Below are 21,797 nucleotides of genomic sequence, written 5' to 3' on the forward strand. Positions count from 1 at the left end.
TTTGGCGTCGGGGCTTCGCCCCAGACCACACTGGGTAAGCTTACAGCACTCCCCCAGACCACCTAGCTGTCAAGAGAAAGGCTTCAACATTACTGTTTTTTATTTTTATTTTTTTTTTTCGAATATTAATTTTTTTTGCGATCCTCAAAGCCTAATCTACATATATTGTGGGTTATCTTATCTTTTTAAGGAACAAATTGGTTGTAGTAAGGGCCTCAAAATTCATATTAGAATATTTTTCAAATAAAACATTATCAAAAGGTCCTTTTTGAATAGGATGAATAATGAGCTTTAGATGTCAGGAGAATGTGTTTCTGCTGTGAAGAATGCAAGAAAACTCTTTTGGCTTCGGGGCCTCAACATGGCTGTTTTTTTTTTCGCCAAAGGTTGAGAAACACTGCTTTATATATATATATATATATATATTGTTAGGATTTACTGGGCGTTAGGGTTAGGGTTTTGGAAAAAAATCGCTACCCCCACTCCAAAGTGCTTCCAATGCACCTGATTATGCAAGAATCTGGAAGAGGTCCAAGTCAATGTCTATGTAAAACGTTGCTACTTCCGATATATCCGGCACTCATGGCGAATGGACTAGAATGCATGGCCGAAGGCACACTGGGAACCCCCGCCGTGTGATACACGTTTGATGACAAAAGAAAACCCATTGCAGAGGTCCGACGTAGACGGCAAGAAAGGAATCTATATCAACCAGCGGCGGACAATGTATAACTGCGCTGGACGCCGCTGGATGTGGCAAAATAGGTAGATCGCAGCTGGGAATGAAATACTGCACTCCTTGTTGAATTAATCTTCGGACTCAAAGGAAATTGAGACAAGCTGTATTATTATAATATAATGTATAGAGTTTAGGTGTATTTACTAATTATTTACAGATGAAGCATTTAATAAAAGAGTTGGATTAGTCAAAGATGTTGATTTAGTACACTTTTATATTTACAATTTTTGACATGTTTTTAACAATGATCTTATAGCTCATCATTTTTTTTTCTCAATTTTATTTTTAGCGGCCCGTTTAAGGGAACTCACTCACAGAACGTTTTCAGTTTGGCTATTCTGTGTCATGAATCTATTCAGGCATCTATGATTCAGGCTATACGTTGACTATTGTGATACGACTCTCGTTCGGCGATTCTCGCGCTAACAAAGCAATCAATAGATGAAGTTCCCTTGTAATTTACGTTCGAAATAGTACATGTATTAAGGATAAAGTAGTGGAACGTTGCTGGCGTTGTAAAAAGAGATTTTACTTCCACCGAGTCTTATATGCATCTTCAACGGTCTTCTGATTTTTTCACCACTTTCTACGTCACTATAATTAAGTGTCTATGAGTGATGTCCTATATTAATGGTTAAGTGTGCCATTTGAATATGATTTTAGAATTACTTCTAATTCTAAATTTGGGAGTGTAGGTCAACATTATATGTCCTCAGATTTGTCTGAATAATATCTATCGGTATTTTAATACCTTAACATTTAACATTGGTTAGGCCAATAATAAAATATGTATCCTCTGTTTGAGAACCCTCAACTCAAGAAAACATTAAGAAACTGGAACAGACACAAAATAGAGCAGTGAGATTCATAACTTAAGAATATTCACATTCGACTAGAGTAACCCTCTTAGTAAAATCACTAAATTTAGAAAGCCTTCAGGAGAGATTAAGACTCAAAAGTAAAGTAGCAATTATACATAAAACACTGAACCATAATCTTCAAATACAAAAACAAAATTTAATAAAATACTCAAAAAGACACAAAGATAAAGGCACATTCCTCGTTCCATATGCTAGGACAAATCTGTACAAAGGCTCATTCTTCCCTATTGCTATTAGAGCATGGAATGGGTTGCCTGAGCCAGGAAGGAAAACCAGTGACTTGGCAGAATTTAAGTAATTGGTTAACATGCATGACTAGATGCATGACGCGTTGAACATAATCATCTTCGTTTTTGAAGTAACGTCTGTATTATATAAAATAAGAATACGAAAATATCGATTTATTAGGCACAAATAGATTAGCGAGTAAACACAGGCCTATATATATTTTTCTAATATCACAAGATTTTTGTATAGGTCTTTGATGATAATCAATTCTTCAGTCTCAAAAGTCTACGTTTTTGCATTATGGCTGACTAGTTGCGTCAGTCAACCCGTTAAGTTTTATTCACGTGTATCTAGCTGTTGACTAAATATAAACATTTTATTTATATTTTAAAGTAAACACATAAGGTAACATTTTTGACATCTAAATAACATATCTTGACTTTTTGCTTTGCAGCGTTCATTATCATTCATTTTTCAATTGCAATTTAATGTTAAATTTTAATGTTCCACACGAAATTCACTTCAAATTGAAATTCTATTTATGAATTGTGACACACTAGTGACTAGTAGATCTACACAGTCACTGAGTCAGAGTGTGACTGAGTCTGACATTTGTCAAGAATTAGAATGACAAGAAAGAGTCATCAGTTTCAATCAGACTGACTCTAATCATGACTCAGTGAAGCCACTGTCATGACTGTCAGTGACTTTTACCGACTTTTTAGACTTTTACTTTAGTCACTAGCAGACTAGCACCCTAGATGATAGATCTAGTAACTAGTTTAGAGTTTAGATCTACTCTAGAACTAAGATTCTAGAATAGTTATTTATACTTTATAGATCTAGTAATACTAAGTAATAGTAATACTAATTTACTAATAATATTAATATCTAAAAAATCGGACCATCTAAATAATGATAATCTAATCTATAATAATAATAATATGACAATATTGTCAATATGATTGAATATGTCAATATGTAAATAAAGTACTACTCAGAGTACTGTAACTATGTCACTGTTGAGTGACTGTTGCCCCCCTCCCCACGTCAGGGCTACAAATTTGTAACAAATGCCTACAATCTTATGTAAAGTTATATTTAACTTTAAATTTAATATCATAACATAATTGACATAATAGGGCGTTCAGTGATAAAATAGTTATTTACTTATATGCAATGAAACCACTACTATATAGTATAGCTAGATGGATAATTTTGAGATATAATGACACAAAAAGAATTTTGAAAATCATTCAAAATCGGATTTAATTAGTTCAAAAGTTATAAATTTTGTAGTTAATTATTTTGACCTCTTCTTTGCCTTTGTATTTTCCTTATTGTTTTTGTCCCACTTTTGGTTATCGTCTTGTCTTACACCAAATTTTTTTAAAATCTATATAGATCTAAATGTAAATGTTATTTAGCTTTTAAATATATATATATATCAACATTTTAAGATTCATTAAAACTAATATTCCTGTGATTTCTTTTTAATATGTTATTTAACTGTTAATTAACTTATATGATAACATTATGAAATAATATTTTAATTGAGAAAATATGTTCATCATGGCATTCATAGCCACTCCCCCCCCCCCTCCTGTCGATATCTAGTCTAGATCTAATTCTAAAGTACATGATCTGGCTTATTGGAATTATGAGTCAAGTCATAAAAAATGGTCTAAAATCAAATGTATAATTAAATAAATACAAAATCAACTACAATGTTTGTTTTTATGGCTAAATACATTGATAAACACAATAAAATAATAATTCATTTGACCCATTTATACAACCGATAAGCACAAGAGGATTGGCTACAATTGATATCGCGAATGACGCGAAGGGAGAAAAAAGAGGGCTGCGTGAATGATTTGATTGGACCAAAATAAAAGATTACTTTCAATCAAAAGCCGCTGGAATTGTCAATACTTACAAAAAAACTAATTACACACATAAAATCGGCAATTGATGAGCTTTAAAACGATGTTTGAAATTTTCTTAAGGGTCAACAGAATACGAAGATATTACAAAAAATAAACTTCATCCTGCAACAGTTTCGTACTCACTTAAGTTATCATCAAATTTCAAACAGGAATTGATAGGTTATCCATTTCTGCCTACAACGGTGTATCACATGACTATATACAACTTATATTTACAGGAGGCTTTTAAATATAAAATGGGATACCCCAACCTCGTTTCGCGGCTAAGTGGGACAAAAAAAAATACCAACATTTTTTCAGGTGGACTGAATGGCCTAATCATAATTATAATATGCTTGCAAGTCTTGACTTGGATGCTGACTGCAGAACTAGAGAGGAGGATCATAAGCATTACAGTGCTGAGTGATTGGATCCCATGTTGACCTGCTAATTACTGTAAAAAAATGCAAACTAATCATCTATGGCCATAGGCCATATGATATGATATATATATCATATTACAAGAGCTTCAGGGATCGCAAAGACCTTCCTTCACTCAGGGAACAGTACCAGGAAAAAGAAGAAGAGCCAAACAGTGAGAGGAATGGGAAGACAACATAAAAGAATTGATGGGTCTGCCATTTAAAGAGGTTCTATCCAAGGCTTTTGGGCAAAAGACAGAGAGGTATGGAGTATGGAGAAAGATGGTCGACAAATCTTGCTTGGTGCCCCAACACTACAACAGACTAAGTCCTGACTAAAAGACTATAGGGGAAAGTGAAGACTAGATTTACTCTTGACTCTCAACTCAAGATGACTGGAGTCTTGATACTACTAAGATTTATTTTAATTTAAAGACTAATAAAATCATAGTCATTGAGACATTCTTAGATTCTAGATCGAATTATGAATGATAATAAATTATGATTTCATGTATATGTATTCAGTATTAATTCTAATTAATTCAGAATTGTTATATTAACAATATTGATGAATAGACTAATAATATTACTAATAAGAGTGTGAGGGTTATTATTGCGACAATACAATAATATTACCATATAATTTAACTTGAGCCCTAATTTCTAAGGTTTTGGGCCTAAGTAATAATTATTAATTGAATAGAGATTGACAAATTTATATAAATTGTTTTACTGTAGTAATATAGCATCATATAGATCTATAAAAAAACAAAAAACATTTATATTTGTAAAGAATATGACATTAATAATAATATATTTAATAATCTTTTCTTTTACAGAAAAAAAATGGTCCTCACCTGCAGGTTCTACAAAAACAAATTCCCAGAAGTGGAAGATGTGGTTATGGTTAATGTTCGCTCCATCGCAGAGATGGGTGCTTATGTCAGACTTTTAGAGTACAATGACATTGAAGGTATGATTCTGCTCAGTGAACTTTCCAGGAGGCGTATTCGTTCCATCAACAAACTTATTCGAGTTGGACGCAGTGAGTGTGTGGTCGTCATCAGAGTAGACAAAGATAAAGGTAAGGATATTATTTATTTTATGATAAGAGAAAAAGAATCTTCAGAGTTGTTGCAATTAAATCTGTTTTTATTTTAACAGAAAAACATCCATTGCTGTTTTATTTCAGCTGAAATAAATAAATTTGGCTTAAATTTCTTTCTTATTTTGATGATCCAAATTTTTTACATCCAAAGGCTATATTGACTTGTCCAAACGAAGAGTTTCACCTGAAGAAGTTATCAAGTGTGAAGAAAAATTTGCAAAAGCAAAAGCTGTAAGTCATTTAAATGTATTTGGTTGTAAATGTTGTAAAATTAGTATTTAAATGAATATGTAATAACTGAGTCATCACAAATGGACCATACACTTGTAGGATGTACAAAACTACTTAAAGATGATTATGCCTTCGGTCATTATATAGATCAGGGGTGGGCAACCTTTTTGTATCGAGGGTCGCATTTAAAAAAATGGGAATGGCGGGCCGCATATATATATATATACGCACACACACAACTTAGAAAGATACGCTTGCTAACTGTGTAGAATGCCTTTTGAGTTTACGCTGTATTATATTCACGTTTTTTTTTTTGTTTCCACACCATTTGAGGAATTACAACAAGAGTTAGCATTTAATTTTTGAAGCCAATTTTATGATTTTGTAACAAATTGTTGTTTTCATTGGTTATCACAAATGTACAGTTGTACTTAATGTGCAGTATTTTACTTTTTTACACTCGTGCATAATGCTCCGAAGTGTAGAACTAGCTTACTAGCTGTTACCCCTGTGACTACTGTCAAAATACAGTCAGTTAACGTCGACCAATGATTATACTTGTTTAGTTTCCACACAAAAATGCTTGTTCACTGAATGAGACAATATATGTTCCGGAAGTTAAATTTCGGGACAAGCGAAACCTACCCTTGTGGAGCAACACCAGAGATAGCTGACCATGTCCTTCAATGGTGCATACTAAATCAAGAGACCCGAAAAGGACGCTGGCCACAAAGCCCTCTTATAGAACAAAAACTATTCGGAGAACTGCTTGATCTGGAAACCACTGCGCGGTTAATCTTAGTTAACCCTCCAACGTGTAAAATTAGAAGAACAGATGTATGCGTACATAAATAGTGTGAACAGCTTCTGGCACCCATAAGACTCCTGTGGAAGTACTGACTGAAACGTCTCTTTGTTTGGAGTTATGTCCTCTGGAGAAGAATCAGCTTCTTCACTTAGTGGTGAACTGAAGGTATTGAAAACTGGTTCTTCATGACGTCTTCAAATTTGCTTTTATAAATTGCACAATTAAGGAATCTTAATAAGTGTTGTACTTTTAATCATTTCACCAGAAATAGTTTCATCTTTCAGCAAAGGAAAATGACAAAACCTGTTTTCTTTAGCTTGCTTATAGAAATTGTATTCTAGGATAAATACATGAGAATAAGAAATCTGTCTTCCGCTTTTCATTAGAAATATTGGTAACAAAGTCACAGTCTATGTCCTTTGAGTTACATAACAATTTCTTCTTTGAGATAAATTTTTCTCATTTGTCTTTTACACGCTAAATTGTTGATAATTTGAAACAAACCGTGGTAAACATTTCTTACTTTATTAAATTTGCCTTTTGCTATGATATAAGTGACGTTTTATGCAGTTTTGTGCAAACTTTCCTGTTTAGAGTTTATGGTTTTATATTAAAAAAAAATATCTCAGCCAGTTGTTACATTTCCCTTTTTTTTCCCAAGCATATCCATCATTTAACACAGTTCTTCATACCGATCAGAGATTGTGACATCTATTGAGTATATTGATGTTTAGCCAATAAGCATAATCTTCGTTTTCTTTAAACTTTTTATTATGAGACACTTTCAATAATGCATAAAGATATTATTTTTAAACTATATGTACATTTTTATATGTATATACTGAGGGCACACATGATTTCTGTAGGTGTCGGCGGGCCGCATAAAACACTCTGGCGGGCCGCATGTGGCCCGCGGGTCGTAATTTACCCACCCCTGATATAGATCCATCTTGTTTTTATAGATCACTTTTCCATTATGAAAAAAAAAAACAACTTATAAAGAGTTAAGTTTTATCTGCAAACAAGATATTACAGTGTGTTGTCCTTGTACAATCCATACAAATTTGTTTTTCAAATGTATATAGGTGAATAGCATATTGAGGCATGTTGCAGAGCTTATGGGCTATAAAAGTAATGAGAAACTAGAAGAGCTATATGAGAAAACTGCCTGGTTCTTTGATACCAAATATAATAAAGCAGGATCTTCTTATGAGGCTTTTAAACATGCAGTACAGTAAGTGAATGGTTTTATTAATTTTTAAAGGTAGTAAAATTTGTAGATATAGCTGTGTTTATATATATATATATCTTATAATTAATGATATGCTTCAATGTTTTTTATTTATTACTAGCCTTAGCTTACAAGGTCTAGTGATTCAAATGCCTATTTTATCCAAACCAATGCTAGGCATTGTATTTAACACTGTCTCAGTTGGGGGTGATGATATACTTAGAACAGTTTCGATGCCTTAAAAAGCTCTCCTAAATATTTTTCCTTCTAAAATTGTTTTGCAGGAGGAAGGGTGACCGGTCATTTCATCCCCAATTAAATACATTTTTCTTAGTCATTGTGTAATTGTTTTGTTAAGGCATTGGTAACAAATCAGTGGGCTTAGCTGTTGTGTAGTGCTAGTACATTTATGTAATATTATAAAAGAAAAAAACAACTAATGTTAACTTGAAAGTCTCTGTTGTATTACAGGATACTTTATTTGTTTATGTCACTGGGCATCATTTTGAAAAACTTAGTCAATCAGTTAATTTGATAATTGAGTCTGTATAAGCTGCTGCTGAAATTAAACTGAACACTTTTTTTTTTTTAGGAATCCCAATGTTTTGGATGAATTGGATATTGATGAAGCAACCAAGAAATGTTTACATGACAACATTTGTAGGAGGCTAACACCTCAGTCTGTCAAAATTAGAGCAGGTACTTTCGACTTTCAATAATTAATGAATAGTTTTTATTTATACATTGCTATTAGCAGGAGATTTTATAAAAAAAAAAAAGAAAGATTATCTCCATTTTTTTTTTAAAGTCATTATTTTCTTGAAATTCTTGTTAATGTATCACTCGATTAGGTCTCATACATATGGAGTTTCAGTATTGAAAACTTAACAAAAGGCAATAATTTTTCTTTGAATAATGCTCTGGAACAAAAATATATGCATATAAAAAATGCTAACTCAGTACATGGTTTGAAGTAGTAAAATATCATCCTCATAACTGTGTCAAAACATGTTGTAATTTGATGCTTAGTATGTTTTACTTATGCTATAATTCATTTTAAAATTATTTATTCTTAATCTATGATATAATCAACTAGAATTAGTCAAAAGCATGTTTCAGACATGTATTGAATTGGAAATCAGGTTTTTAAACCCATGATTGTAAAAGCTTAAAATTCTTTACAAATCATTTTCTGTTCACTGCTAGTTTTACTCTTCTACTTTGTATGAAACCACCTTGTAAAAAAATTCATCAATTGCACCATGTGACTTAAATGATTCTTATGCTAACTGTACATTTCAGATATAGATGTAGCTTGCACCTATTATGAAGGTGTTGACGCTGTCAAAAGAGCTCTTAAAAAAGGTTTAGAAATGTCCACAGAATCTATGCCAATTAAAGTAAGTTTTTGCTTTAGTCTACATTATTTAGAGTTTGCTTTTCTGTGAGAATTTGGTTTCACTTAGGGTTGAGTTAGAAATCACATACACTTAATTAATGATTGAGCTCTATTATGTTTCAAATCTTATGCACCATGTACATTTACTACTTATTGTTAGGGGGTTGTGGAGAAGAAACAATAACTTTCAGATTTTGATGACTAAAACATGTGTTCTGGAATGGTTATAGGAAGGTTAGCAAGTTACTATACCTCCTAGAAGTATGAGGCAGTGCAGTTGAGCAGTTTATCATTGGTTTTGTTTTCATGGTTTGGATGTTACTTCAGAGTTGAAGATTATTCTATCCTAGCCCAAACTTCTTGTAGGTCAACAGGTTGGAATCTGGCAGCATTGAAACTTAGGTCCAGAGTGCATGCCATAAGACCAGGCAGTCTGACAATCCAAAGGTCATCTATTTTTGTCCTGTTAGTGGTACCAGGATTTGTTTTTCTTGATTTAAAGAGTGGGCAGATGTCCCAGAATTCATTCAACTGGGTATGTGACCTCTGCTGGAAAAAATTGTATTTGTTTGTTGGGACACACAACACTTTTGTTAAGCTTTGATAGATGAGCTTAACACCATTAGCCTTATAGACTGTTTCCTTGAAATTTGTTTGTGTGCCTGTGAAGTTTTGCTAATACACTTACTTATCGAAAAAGTATTTAGAAAATGTAATGACTATTCTCGTGTCTTGATTTTCAAGTTTAATATTATGGGGGCTTTTATTTTGTTATGAAGGATCAACTATGTATGTCATTTGTGAGGCTGGAGATGAAGTCAATGTTTTCTGTTCTGTGTAGCCTGTGTCACAGTGTCAGATATTCAACTTAGAATAACATTTGATTCATTATTAAATGACTAAAAATATTTAGCAGTATTGACTAATGAGATATTATACCTTGGTAAATGTTTATATGTACAAGAAAATCACAATATATATCACCGATATGTTTAAAAGCAGTTTCAGAAAGATTACATGACATATGATTGTTAACTTATTTTTTTCATAGATCAATCTCATAGCTCCACCACTGTATGTAGTAACCACTAACACATTAGAGAGAACAGAAGGACTGGATAGATTAAACAAAGCTTTAGATGCTATCAAGGAAGAAATTTTGGCAGCCAAAGGAGTCTTCAACATTCAGCAAGAGGTATGTTGGTTAAGAGTTGGAACTTTTATTATCTTCTTTTGTCTTTGAATTCCCTTGTATGTAATTATCCTTTGTAAACTATGTTAATATTTTGTTTTATTGCATAGAAAATCTTCTATAATGCCAGTCTGTAGTGTATGGAACACTTTCTTTACATTCATTCTTGTAATCTAATAGAGTAAAGATTGAAACTGGGTGATGATTGATAAGCTCCTAAACCAAAAGTGTATTGTTCAAGTCTTTGTCTTGGCAGTTTTTTTCTCAACTATGTGGAACAACTTTTTACAAGCACATCCAACATTTATTTGTTGTAAATAATTTTACAAGTCAGCCATTGTTCTGTTCACATAATATTTTGAGCTAAGCTTTTTTTTTTTTTTGTTTACCCTTGGGTAGATTTTTTAAAGTACACATCTTCTTTTTTTTTCTTTTTTCTTTTTTTATTATTTTTTTTTTTTGCAATGAAAGCAAATGTTTGTGTATAGAACTTTCTTCCCAGTATTTATGCCATCTCTCTCATTTACACTCGGTAAGTGGTATATAAACTTATCCAAGAAATGCTGCTATATTTTTACTTATGAGATTTTCTAATTGTCTGTGTTCCAGGCCAGGGTGTTCTCTGCGTATTCATTTTTCTTTATTTAATTTTAATTTATTCCTCATTCTTGAGGTGATGTCTGTAATAGTTGAACCTATTTATTTGCATGTTTCAGGCTAGGGTAGTGTCTGAGATTGATGAAATAGAGCTGGAGAAACAGTTACAAAAATTGGAAGAAGCCAACCAGGAGAGAGCTGGTGATGACGACTCTGAAGAGGAAGAAGATGAAGATGATGATGATGATGGCAATAACAAGAAAGAAAAGAAGGGAGGCAATGAAGACGATGAAGATGATGGAGTGGCTATTGATGAAGAAGACAACTAAGTCATGTGCGGCAATTGAGAAAATCAAATTCCTTAACAGGTACAACAATGCATCAAATAGTTTGTGACTAAATGCTGGTTGTACAAGTATAATAACAACTGAGCTGACTGTGTTTGACCAATAATACAAGGCAATCATTCTTCAAACATTTCTATATAATAGTCTTAAATTATCTTTTTATTTTTGTTTTATTTTTTCATCCATCAAAAAATAAAAACCTAAAAATTGTTTTACGTTTAAAATGACAAGAGTCAGTGATTGAAGTCAGGGTGACCTAACCAAACATTTCTATTTGTTGTGTTAGGCTAAACCTTTAAAATTTTGACTGTTTCAACCAAATAATGTCTTCTCATTTATTACTCTTTTTTTTCCCTGTGACATCCAAGTATATCACAGTTGTATTGTGAAGTCAACATGTGAATGTTGTAGATATCTATATCTGATGTTTCAATGTTCTTGGAATAAAGGAATGGACTATGAAATCATTTTTAGTTTTGTTCTGTATTTAGTCAGAGGACACCATATAAAGTGTTTTGCTAGATATTCTTTATTGGTAGTCATCATATTTTAGTTGTTTTGTTTGACATGTTTCTGACATTGATTTTAAATGAAGATTATTGTACCCTTACCCAAAGCATCCCACAGGACGGTAGCAGCCAGGACCTTTGAGACATACCACATGATCAGGCGGCCATACTCAAACTTTTAGAAAAGTTTGTACTATGCTTTGATTGCTGGTTGATGAAATGGACTTTAAAAAGCTGAGATAAAATACATGTTTATTGGTAAATATAGAATTGAAGCTAGGTGCTGAAACAAATGATGATACATACATATATTAAACATAAATGAACAGCAGCACCAGGGACCAAGTTTTTAAATGAGAGAAAGTAGTGAAATAAATGCGATGAAAATAAGGGACTACGCCGACCAAGGCTCAACCACTTGTATGTATGTTTATTGGTAGCGTTAGTAATGATTGAGTTTAACAACTTTATGCTACAAACAGATACACTTTATTTGCCTTATACAATCAATATGATAGGAATACAATGACTTGTGCACATAGATGTATTTTTTAGTTCCTTCTATTATCTTCCACTTTCTTCATTGTTCTTCAATAGTTCAAATTCTGGAAATTCCTGACACTGGCAGTAAAGTTAACAGAGCACAAAGATAACATTAGTGTTGTGGGTTAGGTGCACATACGGACCAATTTTGTTTTATGATGATTGGTTCTTTAATAAAAAAAAAATACATTTAATTTTAGTGGCTAATTTCATGAATTACATGTGAAGTTATCATTGGTTATGTATTTTTGTGTGTTAAACTAGCTTGGCTAGTTTTAGTGGGCAGAAGTCTTAGAACTATCCACAACCGTCTCTCCCACCCTTTCACTCAACACTGAGATTTGGATACACTAGTGTAATGTAAACTAGTGGACATTGACCACAATGTTTCTGAAGGGATTGGCTAGCCTTTTGTTTAGCCACTGGTTCTAAATAAATCATTTTACAAAGTAAAGAACTACCTTTTTTTTTGTGTCAGCTAGACATTTTCTTTTACAAAGGGATGCGTCCACAAGTCTTTACTTCCCTTGAAATAAGGTCAACGACTTTGACCTGGCCTTGAAAACGAGAAGATGACTGTAAAGGTGGTGGAGTTATGGAACTGTGTATTTTAATACGTCTGGTAGCAGGTAGATTCTATCATTCCAGATCTAGTAAGGCCTTTTCTTTAAGCTTCACTGCTGTCTAGTGGTGAGGTATGTGCTTTGGAGTGTCAGCATAATTGGTCACACAGTTGGAACCCAGCCAGATATCCCAAGCCTCATTAGGAGCAGGACTAGATAATTGGTGAAGGAATGTTTGAAACATGAACCTAAGTCAAATGAAAGTTGCAAACTAATGTTTCAGTCTAGTTACATAAGTCATTTTTATGTGAAATTAGTCTGTACAGTACTACAGTATTTTTAAGTACCGGTACTACAGTATTTTTTTTTTTAAATTACAAGTTGGCCTAATTTATGAAAGACAGTACTCAAGGACGGAGTGCCCCAGTATAAATGTGTTGGCTGATTAAGAAAGCTGCTAGTCAGGAAATCTTATTTAGTGAGAGAATTATTAATCACCTTGCTACCCACATATAGAAGTTGTATTGGAAACCAACAATTAAACAAGTTCTTAACAACATTGAGTCAGATCTAGCACTTGAAGGATTTTTCATCACTGTGTGCCCAATCAACAGCTAACAATGCAATGCATCAGCTATAAACAGCCCAATCAACAGTTAATACACAGCTAACAAATGCATCAGCTAGAAACATATTTTTAAGTGCAGAGTTCATCTGCTGGCCATAGGCTCTGGGTCGACTTTACTTGGTTTATTATCTGAATTTGATGGTAACTTATTTTGCTGTATTGGTTGGGCTAGATTTAATTGTAACCATTCGTATTAGTCGTGTAGACTGCAGACAACCGTAAATCACTGAATCTGAAAGAAATTACATTAAAACCCTCACATTTATTTCTGCTAGACAAATTGAAGTGAAATAAGTTCATGTACAATATTTGAGATGGTTATTACTTTTATTAATTTGTAAAATTTTATTTATATCCAATTTTCGTTTGGTTAATTATTCAGAAAGCTGGACCAGTTCCCTTTAGGTTTACATTGTGAAGTGTTTGAGGGTATTGGGCGGGTCTTATGCTTTGAAGTCACGTGACCAGGAGCAGCCAATGACTGAGGTCTGTTGCTCATCATCATGTTCTCTTTGATAACCTTTCCGTCCTTTGTGACGACGGGAACCAGGCCGTAGCGCACGTACAGGTCATGTCTTGACCTTTCGAGGTTCCCCATTCCCTTGACCGTGTGACGCAGCAAAGTCCAGTTCATGGAGGCTTTCCTCATTCTTTTTCTTGCAGCCAGATCCCTGACGTATGACCTTAGCAGGCCCCACCTTCGGCGGGCGTTTTCAACTCTAGCAGCACCTCCGATGTCCGGAAACTTGCTGCGTTGATTCAACTTCTCAAGCACTTTCAGAGCACCGATGGCCTTCACCTTGCCTATAATGCGGTTGGCGATAGGTTGAAGGTCATCTTTATGTTTTATGGTCTGATTATGAGAGTTCACCACTTCTTTGGGATAGTAGAATTCCTCCAGCACTGTGAGGAACTCCTTGCTGGAGTTGAAGATCCGCTTGCAGGGGCTCTTAGTTTGCTGAGTCGTAAAGGGCTCTAAGTCGTTCAACATCATCTCTGATTGGGTTATCAGCTTTTCCCAGGTGTGTGGCGCCTCGAGGGGCGTTCTCTTGATATGATGTACAGGCTCTACCGCCAGACAATCTTGTCCTGGGCTGTATTCAAGCTGTAGGTCTGGATGCTCTTGGTTGACGCTCGGTTTGATCACATCGAACCATGGCTCCCCCCTAGTCACGCCAGACACCGCCGACTTGGTCCTCATCTTTCCCTTTGCACACGAGACAAAGCTAGAGCGGGAACGTACTTCATCGCCGTCTGCGATTTGCTTTTTGCACTCGTCGGAATGTCTTATTGCAACCAGGCGGCTTTTGAATGACGCAAAGTTTCGTTGTCCAACGCTGCTAGACATGGTACCCCGGGCGTCACGTGGCCAGCTTGGTGGATTCTCGTGGATTTATGGCAGAAACGTACACGAAGATACTTCAATTACTATTCTCAGGGACTGGCTAGTTTGGTCCTTTTGAAAGTTGAAGCTAAAGCATTGAAGCTTTCTCTTTCTTTCTAATTCTGTGGATAGATAATTGAATGAGATACACTTGAGAAATAATTTTGTTTTCAGGTCTCACGAGTTCCTCCTCCTCCCCCCCCCCAGACATCTTTCAGCTTCGTAGCTCAAAATAGTTACATCTAACAAAGGGAAATAAATCTCATTTCATTCACTTACACCACCAGTGAAAACGCGTGTCAGCTGTTTAGGCGGGAAAGTTGTGAGGAAACTGAAGATATAAGATTTTGACCGGGGGGAGGGGTGGGGTTGATTTTGTATGCCATAAACAATGGCCGGAAACGAAGTCACAAGAGCGAACGTTTCTCCCTCGCACACACACACGCACACACAACATCCAACTCACACGCACACACACGCACACACAACATCCAACTCATCTGCTGGTAGGGCGAAGATAAATGTCACACGTAGTAGATGAAGATATAGTGGTGACAGAGGATATGTACAGTATAAATCATGGTTCCACAGATCGACGGTGTGTGTGTGTGTGTGCTTGTGTGTGTTTGATTTGTAGACTTTTGTTCTATGTCAATCTGAACGTTTATAGGAGATTTCAATTTACTGCAGTACACTAGAGACGTCGTATTGTGTAACAATGATAACAAAAACTTTAAAAACCCAGCAAGATCTTTCTTTGATTTTTTGCTTGTTTTTCTTTTTTTTTCCCTTATCTGTCTCTGTCTTACTTTCCTCTTTTTCTTTCTTAGTAGTTGACTCAGTAACTTGGTATTGCCCCGGGCAATTCTTCTCAGCTTCAGCGTGGCGCCTGGGTAGAAACGGTCGTTAGAGGAGACGATTCGACCAATAGGGAAGCAAAACAGAACCCTCTTTGGGGTGTTTATGAACCCATTGGTGTGACGGGGATGGAAGAGAGCCCCCAATAGCTAATGTCACTATCCACACACAGTTCTTCAAGGGGGCGTTTTATGACCAACACCCACACCTCTGATGTGGAACAGAGAAGGAATATGGGGGACTTTCCCAGGTGTGCGCGGCCTTCAGCTTCGCCTCTAAACGGATTCCTAGCGTCTTGGGATTCGAGCCATTGTTAACAGGGGGTTAAACAAATGACATCAGCTTGAATCCCTCCCAGAGCAGTAGTTCAGACAGGCCAGTAGAGGGGAGACTTCATGGAGATAGAGATGAAGAGTCTTTAACTCGCCTCTTACCACAATTACAAAGAAGAATGCTAGTGGACTTCAAGTATTTTCAACTTGTACAATACGCCTAACTGCAATAAGACAGGAAGATGAATACATTCTTAAAAAAGAAGAATTTCGGTTATTTGGAAGGATCATAAAGAATGATTATTAAATGAGTTCTGTAAGTAGTGCTCAATCAATGGCCTTTTTTTTTGTGTTAAATTAACGTTTTATACTAACTATGCCTCTCTCTTCGACTCTAGAAGTGAAAAAGGAAAACCAGCTATTAACATGGTCTAATAGATCTAGATGTATAGGTACATGCCACAGAGTTATAGTAATCAGAGGCACATTCCTCGTTCCATATGCTGGGACAAATTTGTACAAATGCTTCTTCTTCCCTAGTGCTATTAGAGCATGGAATGGGTTGCCTGAGCTAGCCAGGAAAAACAGTGACTTGGCAGAATTTAAGTCATTGGTTAATATACAAGACTAAATGCAATCATCTTCTTTTTTGAAGTAACGTCTGTATTATATAAGATAAGAAGATTAGATTAAGCACGAATGTCTAAGTCTATGTAGCTTTTTTTAAATCCTTTTTTTTTTTGACATTTTTTTTAAATAATTACTTCTAAGGCTATATGTCTATGCTTCTAATGATTTTTTTATTGTTCGCTATTTCTGTACTAAATATATTGAAAAATATAGTTTTTTGATTTTTTTTTAACAAAACAATAAATATTACTCGGTAATGGCTTCACTAACAAATCCAAGGATAAAAAAAAATGAATTTCTTAAAATAGTGTTGCGTTCTAGGGAATCTGTTATTATGTGCGTGAGTCAACAGATCCCCATTTCCAGACAGAAGCCATCCATATTGTTGTACAAGGATTCAAACCGATCTGTTTACACTGTACAATCAGTTTCTAGACTGAAATAAATCTCGGCCAATGAATAGTGTGTGAAACAGAGGAAGGCAGAAAGTTTCTTATTTGGAATCAAACAATCTCACATTGTATGTACACAAACATATGCACAATCTCACATTGTATGTACACAAACATATGCACAATCTCACATTGTATGTACATAAACATATGCACAATCTCACTTTGTATGTACACAAACATATGCACAATCTCACATTGTATGTACACAAACATATGCACAATCTCACATTGTATGTACACAAACATATGCACAATCTCACTTTGTATGTACACAAACATATGCACAATCTCACATTGTATGTACACAAACATATGCACAATCTCACATTGTATGTACACAAACATATGCACAATCTCACATTGTATGTACACAAAAATATGCACAATCTCACATTGTATGTACACAAACATATGCACAATCTCACATTGTATGTACACAAACATATGCACAATCTCACATTGTATGTACACAAACATATGCACAATCTCACTTTGTATGTACACAAACATATGCACAATCTCACTTTGTATGTACACAAACATATGCACAATCTCACTTTGTATGTACACAAACATATGCACAATCTCACATTGTATGTACACAAACATATGCACAATCTCACTTTGTATGTACACAAGGATTGGCTTTTTTTTGGACACAAAGATAGCGCAATTACATGTACATAAAGATGAACTGAATCTCATTTTTCATGTACACACACACACATCATATTTTCTGTGTTCGTGAACTTGAGCACAATCTCATTTTCCATGTACACAAAGATGAATACAATCTCATTTTCCATGTACACAAAGATGAATACAATCTCATTTTCCATGTACACAAAGATGAATACAATCTCATTTTCCATGTACACAAAGATGAATACAATCTCATTTTCCATGTACACAAAGATGAATACAATCTCATTTTCCATGTACACAAAGATGAATACAATCTCATTTTCGAAGCACACGTAGGTTAGGTTTGTGTACTTCTGATTGGTTGGCATTTCTTAGAGTGTCAAAGTTTCTCTATTTACATGCGAAATCATGGCATTTGTAGATTGACAAACTCATTGACATGTAATGTCTGTTCCTTAGACTCGAGTACTGTATAGCCACCATTCCTCTACAGCAGTTACTCTCAAAGATGTGAGTTCCTCATTCAGCGTCCAGTGTTCACAAAGTTAAAGAGATTATAAAGGCACCACCAGTGCTGAATATTGCTACAAGTTTCTGTTCACATAGGGCACCTCCCTGGATGGGATTGGGGAGGGCGAGGAGTATAGGGCATGCCCACTTAATATTGCAGGCATGTTAGTTCAAATTTTAAAATCATTTTATCCTAGCCCAAACTTAACGCAGGACGATGGGGGATGGCAGGTAGTCGACCCCGGAAACATCGAGATCTTCGAACGACAGTCCAGAGCGGATACCACACTAGCAGGTAACCATCCTGCGCATTGTTTCAATAAATTGTCAAAAATTTACAATCGTAAATGACGCAACCGTGAGAAAAGTATGGCGCATGTTTTAGTTGTATAGGCTGAAGAGTTTCTGATGAAACCACAAGGTGGTCTGTCGTAATTGAATTAAATAAAAGAGGACTGGTGTGAAAGTTGACTAACAAGAGACGCAAGACAATAAGACGTGTGTTTGTAGTGAGTTAGATTTGGTTAAAATTATTATTTTACTTGTAATTCTATTATTCTACATATATCTACTTCCTAGTTGAAGTTGTGTAGCCTATAGGGATTTATACTTTAAAAAAAAGTGTGTATTAAATTTGTTTTAAAAGATGTTTGTTCAAGTTTATTTCATTAAGAATTCAATACGCCTATATCGGTTTAGTTGTAAACTAAGTTCTAAACTTTTTAATCCAACGGCCCCAGTATGTTAAAGTCAACAACACCAAATCGTCAACTCGAGTACTATGTACGGGTGCTCCACAAGGTTGTGTACTTTCTCCTGTGCTATACACTCTTTACACTAATGACATAAGAAGCATCTATGACTCAGTTAAACTCATTAAATTCGCTGATGATACTGCCATAGTCGGTCTTATTTCAGGAGACGAAACTCAGTATCGAAGCTCGATAGAAGAGTTTACAAACTGGTGCACCGACAACTTTCTAGAACTGAATGTAACAAAAACTAAAGAACTTATAATAGATTTTAGAAAGAAAAAACAAACTATACGTGAACTGCAAATAAACACTACATCTATAGAACAAGTAAAGGCATATAAATATCTAGGCGTTATCATCAACAACAAGCTTTCATGGGAAGACCACCTTGGAACTCTGACAAAGAAAACAGCCCAGCGACTCTTTTTTCTATACAAACTCAACAGTTTTAAATTAAACAAGAAGATCCTTGAGACATTTTACGGCGCAACTGTACAAAATCTGCTAACATACGGAATAAGTTGTTGGCAAGGCAACGCCTCATCTAAACTGTTGCAACGTCTAGAAAACATCATTAAAAAAGCATCAAAAATTACACTCACAACATTACCACATTTAAAGGAACTTTTTGAACAAACGTGCCTAAGAAAAATCGAAAAAATCTTGGAAGACAACGGCCACCCGCTCCATCAGAACTACGCCAGGTCGTCGCGAAGTGGGCGACTGCTGTCAATCAAAACAAGAACGGAGCGGTACAAAAACTCGTTCGTACCTCACTCGGTCAGACTCTATCACCGCCACTCATTGATCAGGGAACATGAAATGCACCAAGATACCTGTGTGTAGTCGCTGAATGAACTCTTCATGTTGTCTGTTGTATTTATGTGTATGTTTCTGTTGTGTTGTCTTTATATGAGAAACGAGTCCTTGTAATCACAACAAATTTCCGTAAGGATCAATAAAGCAGTCTTAGTCTTAGTCTTAGTACTAGCTGTTTGGAGATACAAACCAACTACCGAGTTACAAGAGTAATTACCCTCCGTTTAACCCATCATGAAAAGAAAAGAATTACTAATGAATAAATCATAGATGTTAGCTTTAAGAAATAGCTTATCGGAATAAACGGACTATAATTAAACAGCGACACTTCTAGAAGTCTAAGTAGGCCAATAACTTTGTACGTTTTTTGTTTTTGTTTTTTTATAGTTAAAATGTGAATAAATGCTAAAAGTACAGTCACGTCTCTGTGTCCAGCAAAGTGCAAAGCAAAAGTACAGAGTTTAAATAAGACAAAATACCTTCAGAGTGTCATGTCTTTGAGATATTGCCATGGAAATGGTGGTGATAATCTTCCAGCACAAGAACACACAATACAATAAACTCCGAGGACTAAAAAGGCAAATATCTTCTGGCCTATAAATAACGGAGGTCGAATGTCCCACGACACCAACAAGCTGATATGATCAACTCAATGCCAAGGGAGCGAATACAACACAAGAGTTTTTGGTACATGATAAATAAGTAAGGGTGCAGTCGTATTCTTCTGTCATATATCATCTTGGCTGGCGGTGCTATGAGACAAGTGGACGTAACTCTCTAGTCTTATTTACTTAAAGGGTGTCATTCCAGAGTTTGATCAAAACTTTTCCTCCTGTAGTGTTTTCAACGACTGTTCGAAGGGAGGTAACTTACATTTCTTGGGACGCGATGATTATCTATCTTTTTAAAATAAAGGCTCTGTTGTTCAAACACTTTGATTGAAGTCTCAAAGATCCAGTAGAGTTAGAAAAATAGTTACACGGGAGGAATTTCTATCATCTATCTATCTATCTATCTATCTATCTATCTATCTATCTATCTATCTATCTATCTATCTATCTATCTATCTATCTATCTATCTATCTATCTATCTATCTATCTATCTATCTATCTATCTATCTAGGACCCGCCCATGGACACTACAGGATATAATACTAAAAAGTAAAGCTGCAATAATATAATAGTACTGAGCCATAACTTTAACAAGATTACAAAGACAGTTTGTGTGGAAACACAAACTCAAAATCGGCCCCCGAAGTGGTCCACCCAGGCAGGCTTCAATATTTTCAGAAAGAACATCCAAATGAAATTATATCAAAGACAAATGAGAGATAAGAATGGAGAAAGAAGGTTGACAGATCTTGTGTAGTGCCCCAACGATACAGCAGATCAAAGGATAGGTGTAAGTGAATGCAAAGTTAGATGTGAACCTGGCCTAACTAGTTCCCCTTTTAGACCTTGTGGTCTATAGGGCAGATGATGTAAAGTTCATCTGTTTTTGTGGCCTACGGTTAACGAGGGTGTCATGTAGCCAGCACAACGACCAACCGCCTTTACTTTTCCCCAACTAATATCAGGTACCCATTGGAGCTGGGTGGACTCAGAGGCACTTAAGGATTCCGAAGTTAAAAATCCCAGTCTTCACCAGGATTCGAACCCGGAGCCCCCAGTTCGGAAGCCAAGCGCTTTACCGCTCAGCTACCGCGCCTCTCCTGGCCTAACTGAAGTCTTATAATAGATGTAATTGTTTTGAAAAGGATCAGTCTATTTCCGCAATAAAAAAAAATTGTTCACGAAAATGACGTTTATAACATTACTATTCTTTTTAATTTAGGTCTAACTTATAATGCATAATAATTAGCTTTTTCTCTTTAAAAAACTGCTTGCATAACTGATTTTAAAAATTAGATTTTTTCGCTTTCAGAAAAAAAAAGTAGCCGTTGCATCAGAACTTTGAATGGTCTAAAATATTGTGATGTCGGATTTTCAATATCTTTTCTAGTTTACGAGATCTAAACGGGACGGACGGACAGACGGACAGACATTTCACACAAAACTAATAGCGTCTTTTCCCCTTTCGGGGGCCGCTAAAAATACAAAGAAATCAGCCTCACA

General features: G+C 35.2%; 2 protein-coding genes across 2 annotated transcripts; one reads left to right on the forward strand and one right to left on the reverse strand.

Annotated features, from left to right (window-relative positions):
• The first annotated feature begins 2,097 nt into the window (after positions 1 to 2,097).
• Positions 2,098 to 11,578, forward strand: LOC106064569 (eukaryotic translation initiation factor 2 subunit 1-like). Its single transcript, XM_056030461.1, has 8 exons — positions 2,098 to 2,253; positions 5,038 to 5,282; positions 5,458 to 5,537; positions 7,431 to 7,579; positions 8,169 to 8,275; positions 8,879 to 8,976; positions 10,027 to 10,170; positions 10,884 to 11,578. The coding sequence occupies exons 2-8, from the start codon at positions 5,045 to 5,047 to the stop codon at positions 11,091 to 11,093; spliced, it is 1,026 nt and encodes a 341-aa protein (XP_055886436.1). The 5' UTR covers positions 2,098 to 2,253; positions 5,038 to 5,044; the 3' UTR covers positions 11,094 to 11,578.
• Positions 11,579 to 13,385: 1,807 nt separating this feature from the next.
• Positions 13,386 to 20,521, reverse strand: LOC106064342 (uncharacterized). Its single transcript, XM_013222862.2, has 2 exons — positions 20,162 to 20,521; positions 13,386 to 14,860 (listed from the first exon to the last, which is right to left on the reverse strand). The coding sequence occupies exon 2, from the start codon at positions 14,700 to 14,702 to the stop codon at positions 13,725 to 13,727; it is 978 nt and encodes a 325-aa protein (XP_013078316.2). The 5' UTR covers positions 14,703 to 14,860; positions 20,162 to 20,521; the 3' UTR covers positions 13,386 to 13,724.
• Positions 20,522 to 21,797: the final 1,276 nt, after the last annotated feature.

The sequence above is a fragment of the Biomphalaria glabrata genome, chromosome 5 (assembly GCF_947242115.1).
Source record: "Biomphalaria glabrata chromosome 5, xgBioGlab47.1, whole genome shotgun sequence".
Classification (NCBI taxonomy): Eukaryota; Metazoa; Mollusca; class Gastropoda; family Planorbidae; genus Biomphalaria; species Biomphalaria glabrata.

What these genes read in the sequence shown, in the direction of transcription:
- LOC106064569 (XM_056030461.1), top strand. Translation starts at nt 5,045, where the DNA reads ATGGTCCTCACCTGCAGGTTCTACAAAAACAAATTCCCAGAAGTGGAA. An exon ending in GCTTTTAAACATGCAGTACA is followed by an intron (nt 7,580 to 8,168) that starts GTAAGTGAATGG and finishes TTTTTTTTTTAG; the next exon opens with GAATCCCAATGTTTTGGATG. An exon ending in TCTTCAACATTCAGCAAGAG is followed by an intron (nt 10,171 to 10,883) that starts GTATGTTGGTTA and finishes TGCATGTTTCAG; the next exon opens with GCTAGGGTAGTGTCTGAGAT.
- LOC106064342 (XM_013222862.2), bottom strand. Translation starts at nt 14,702, where the DNA reads ATGTCTAGCAGCGTTGGACAACGAAACTTTGCGTCATTCAAAAGCCGC.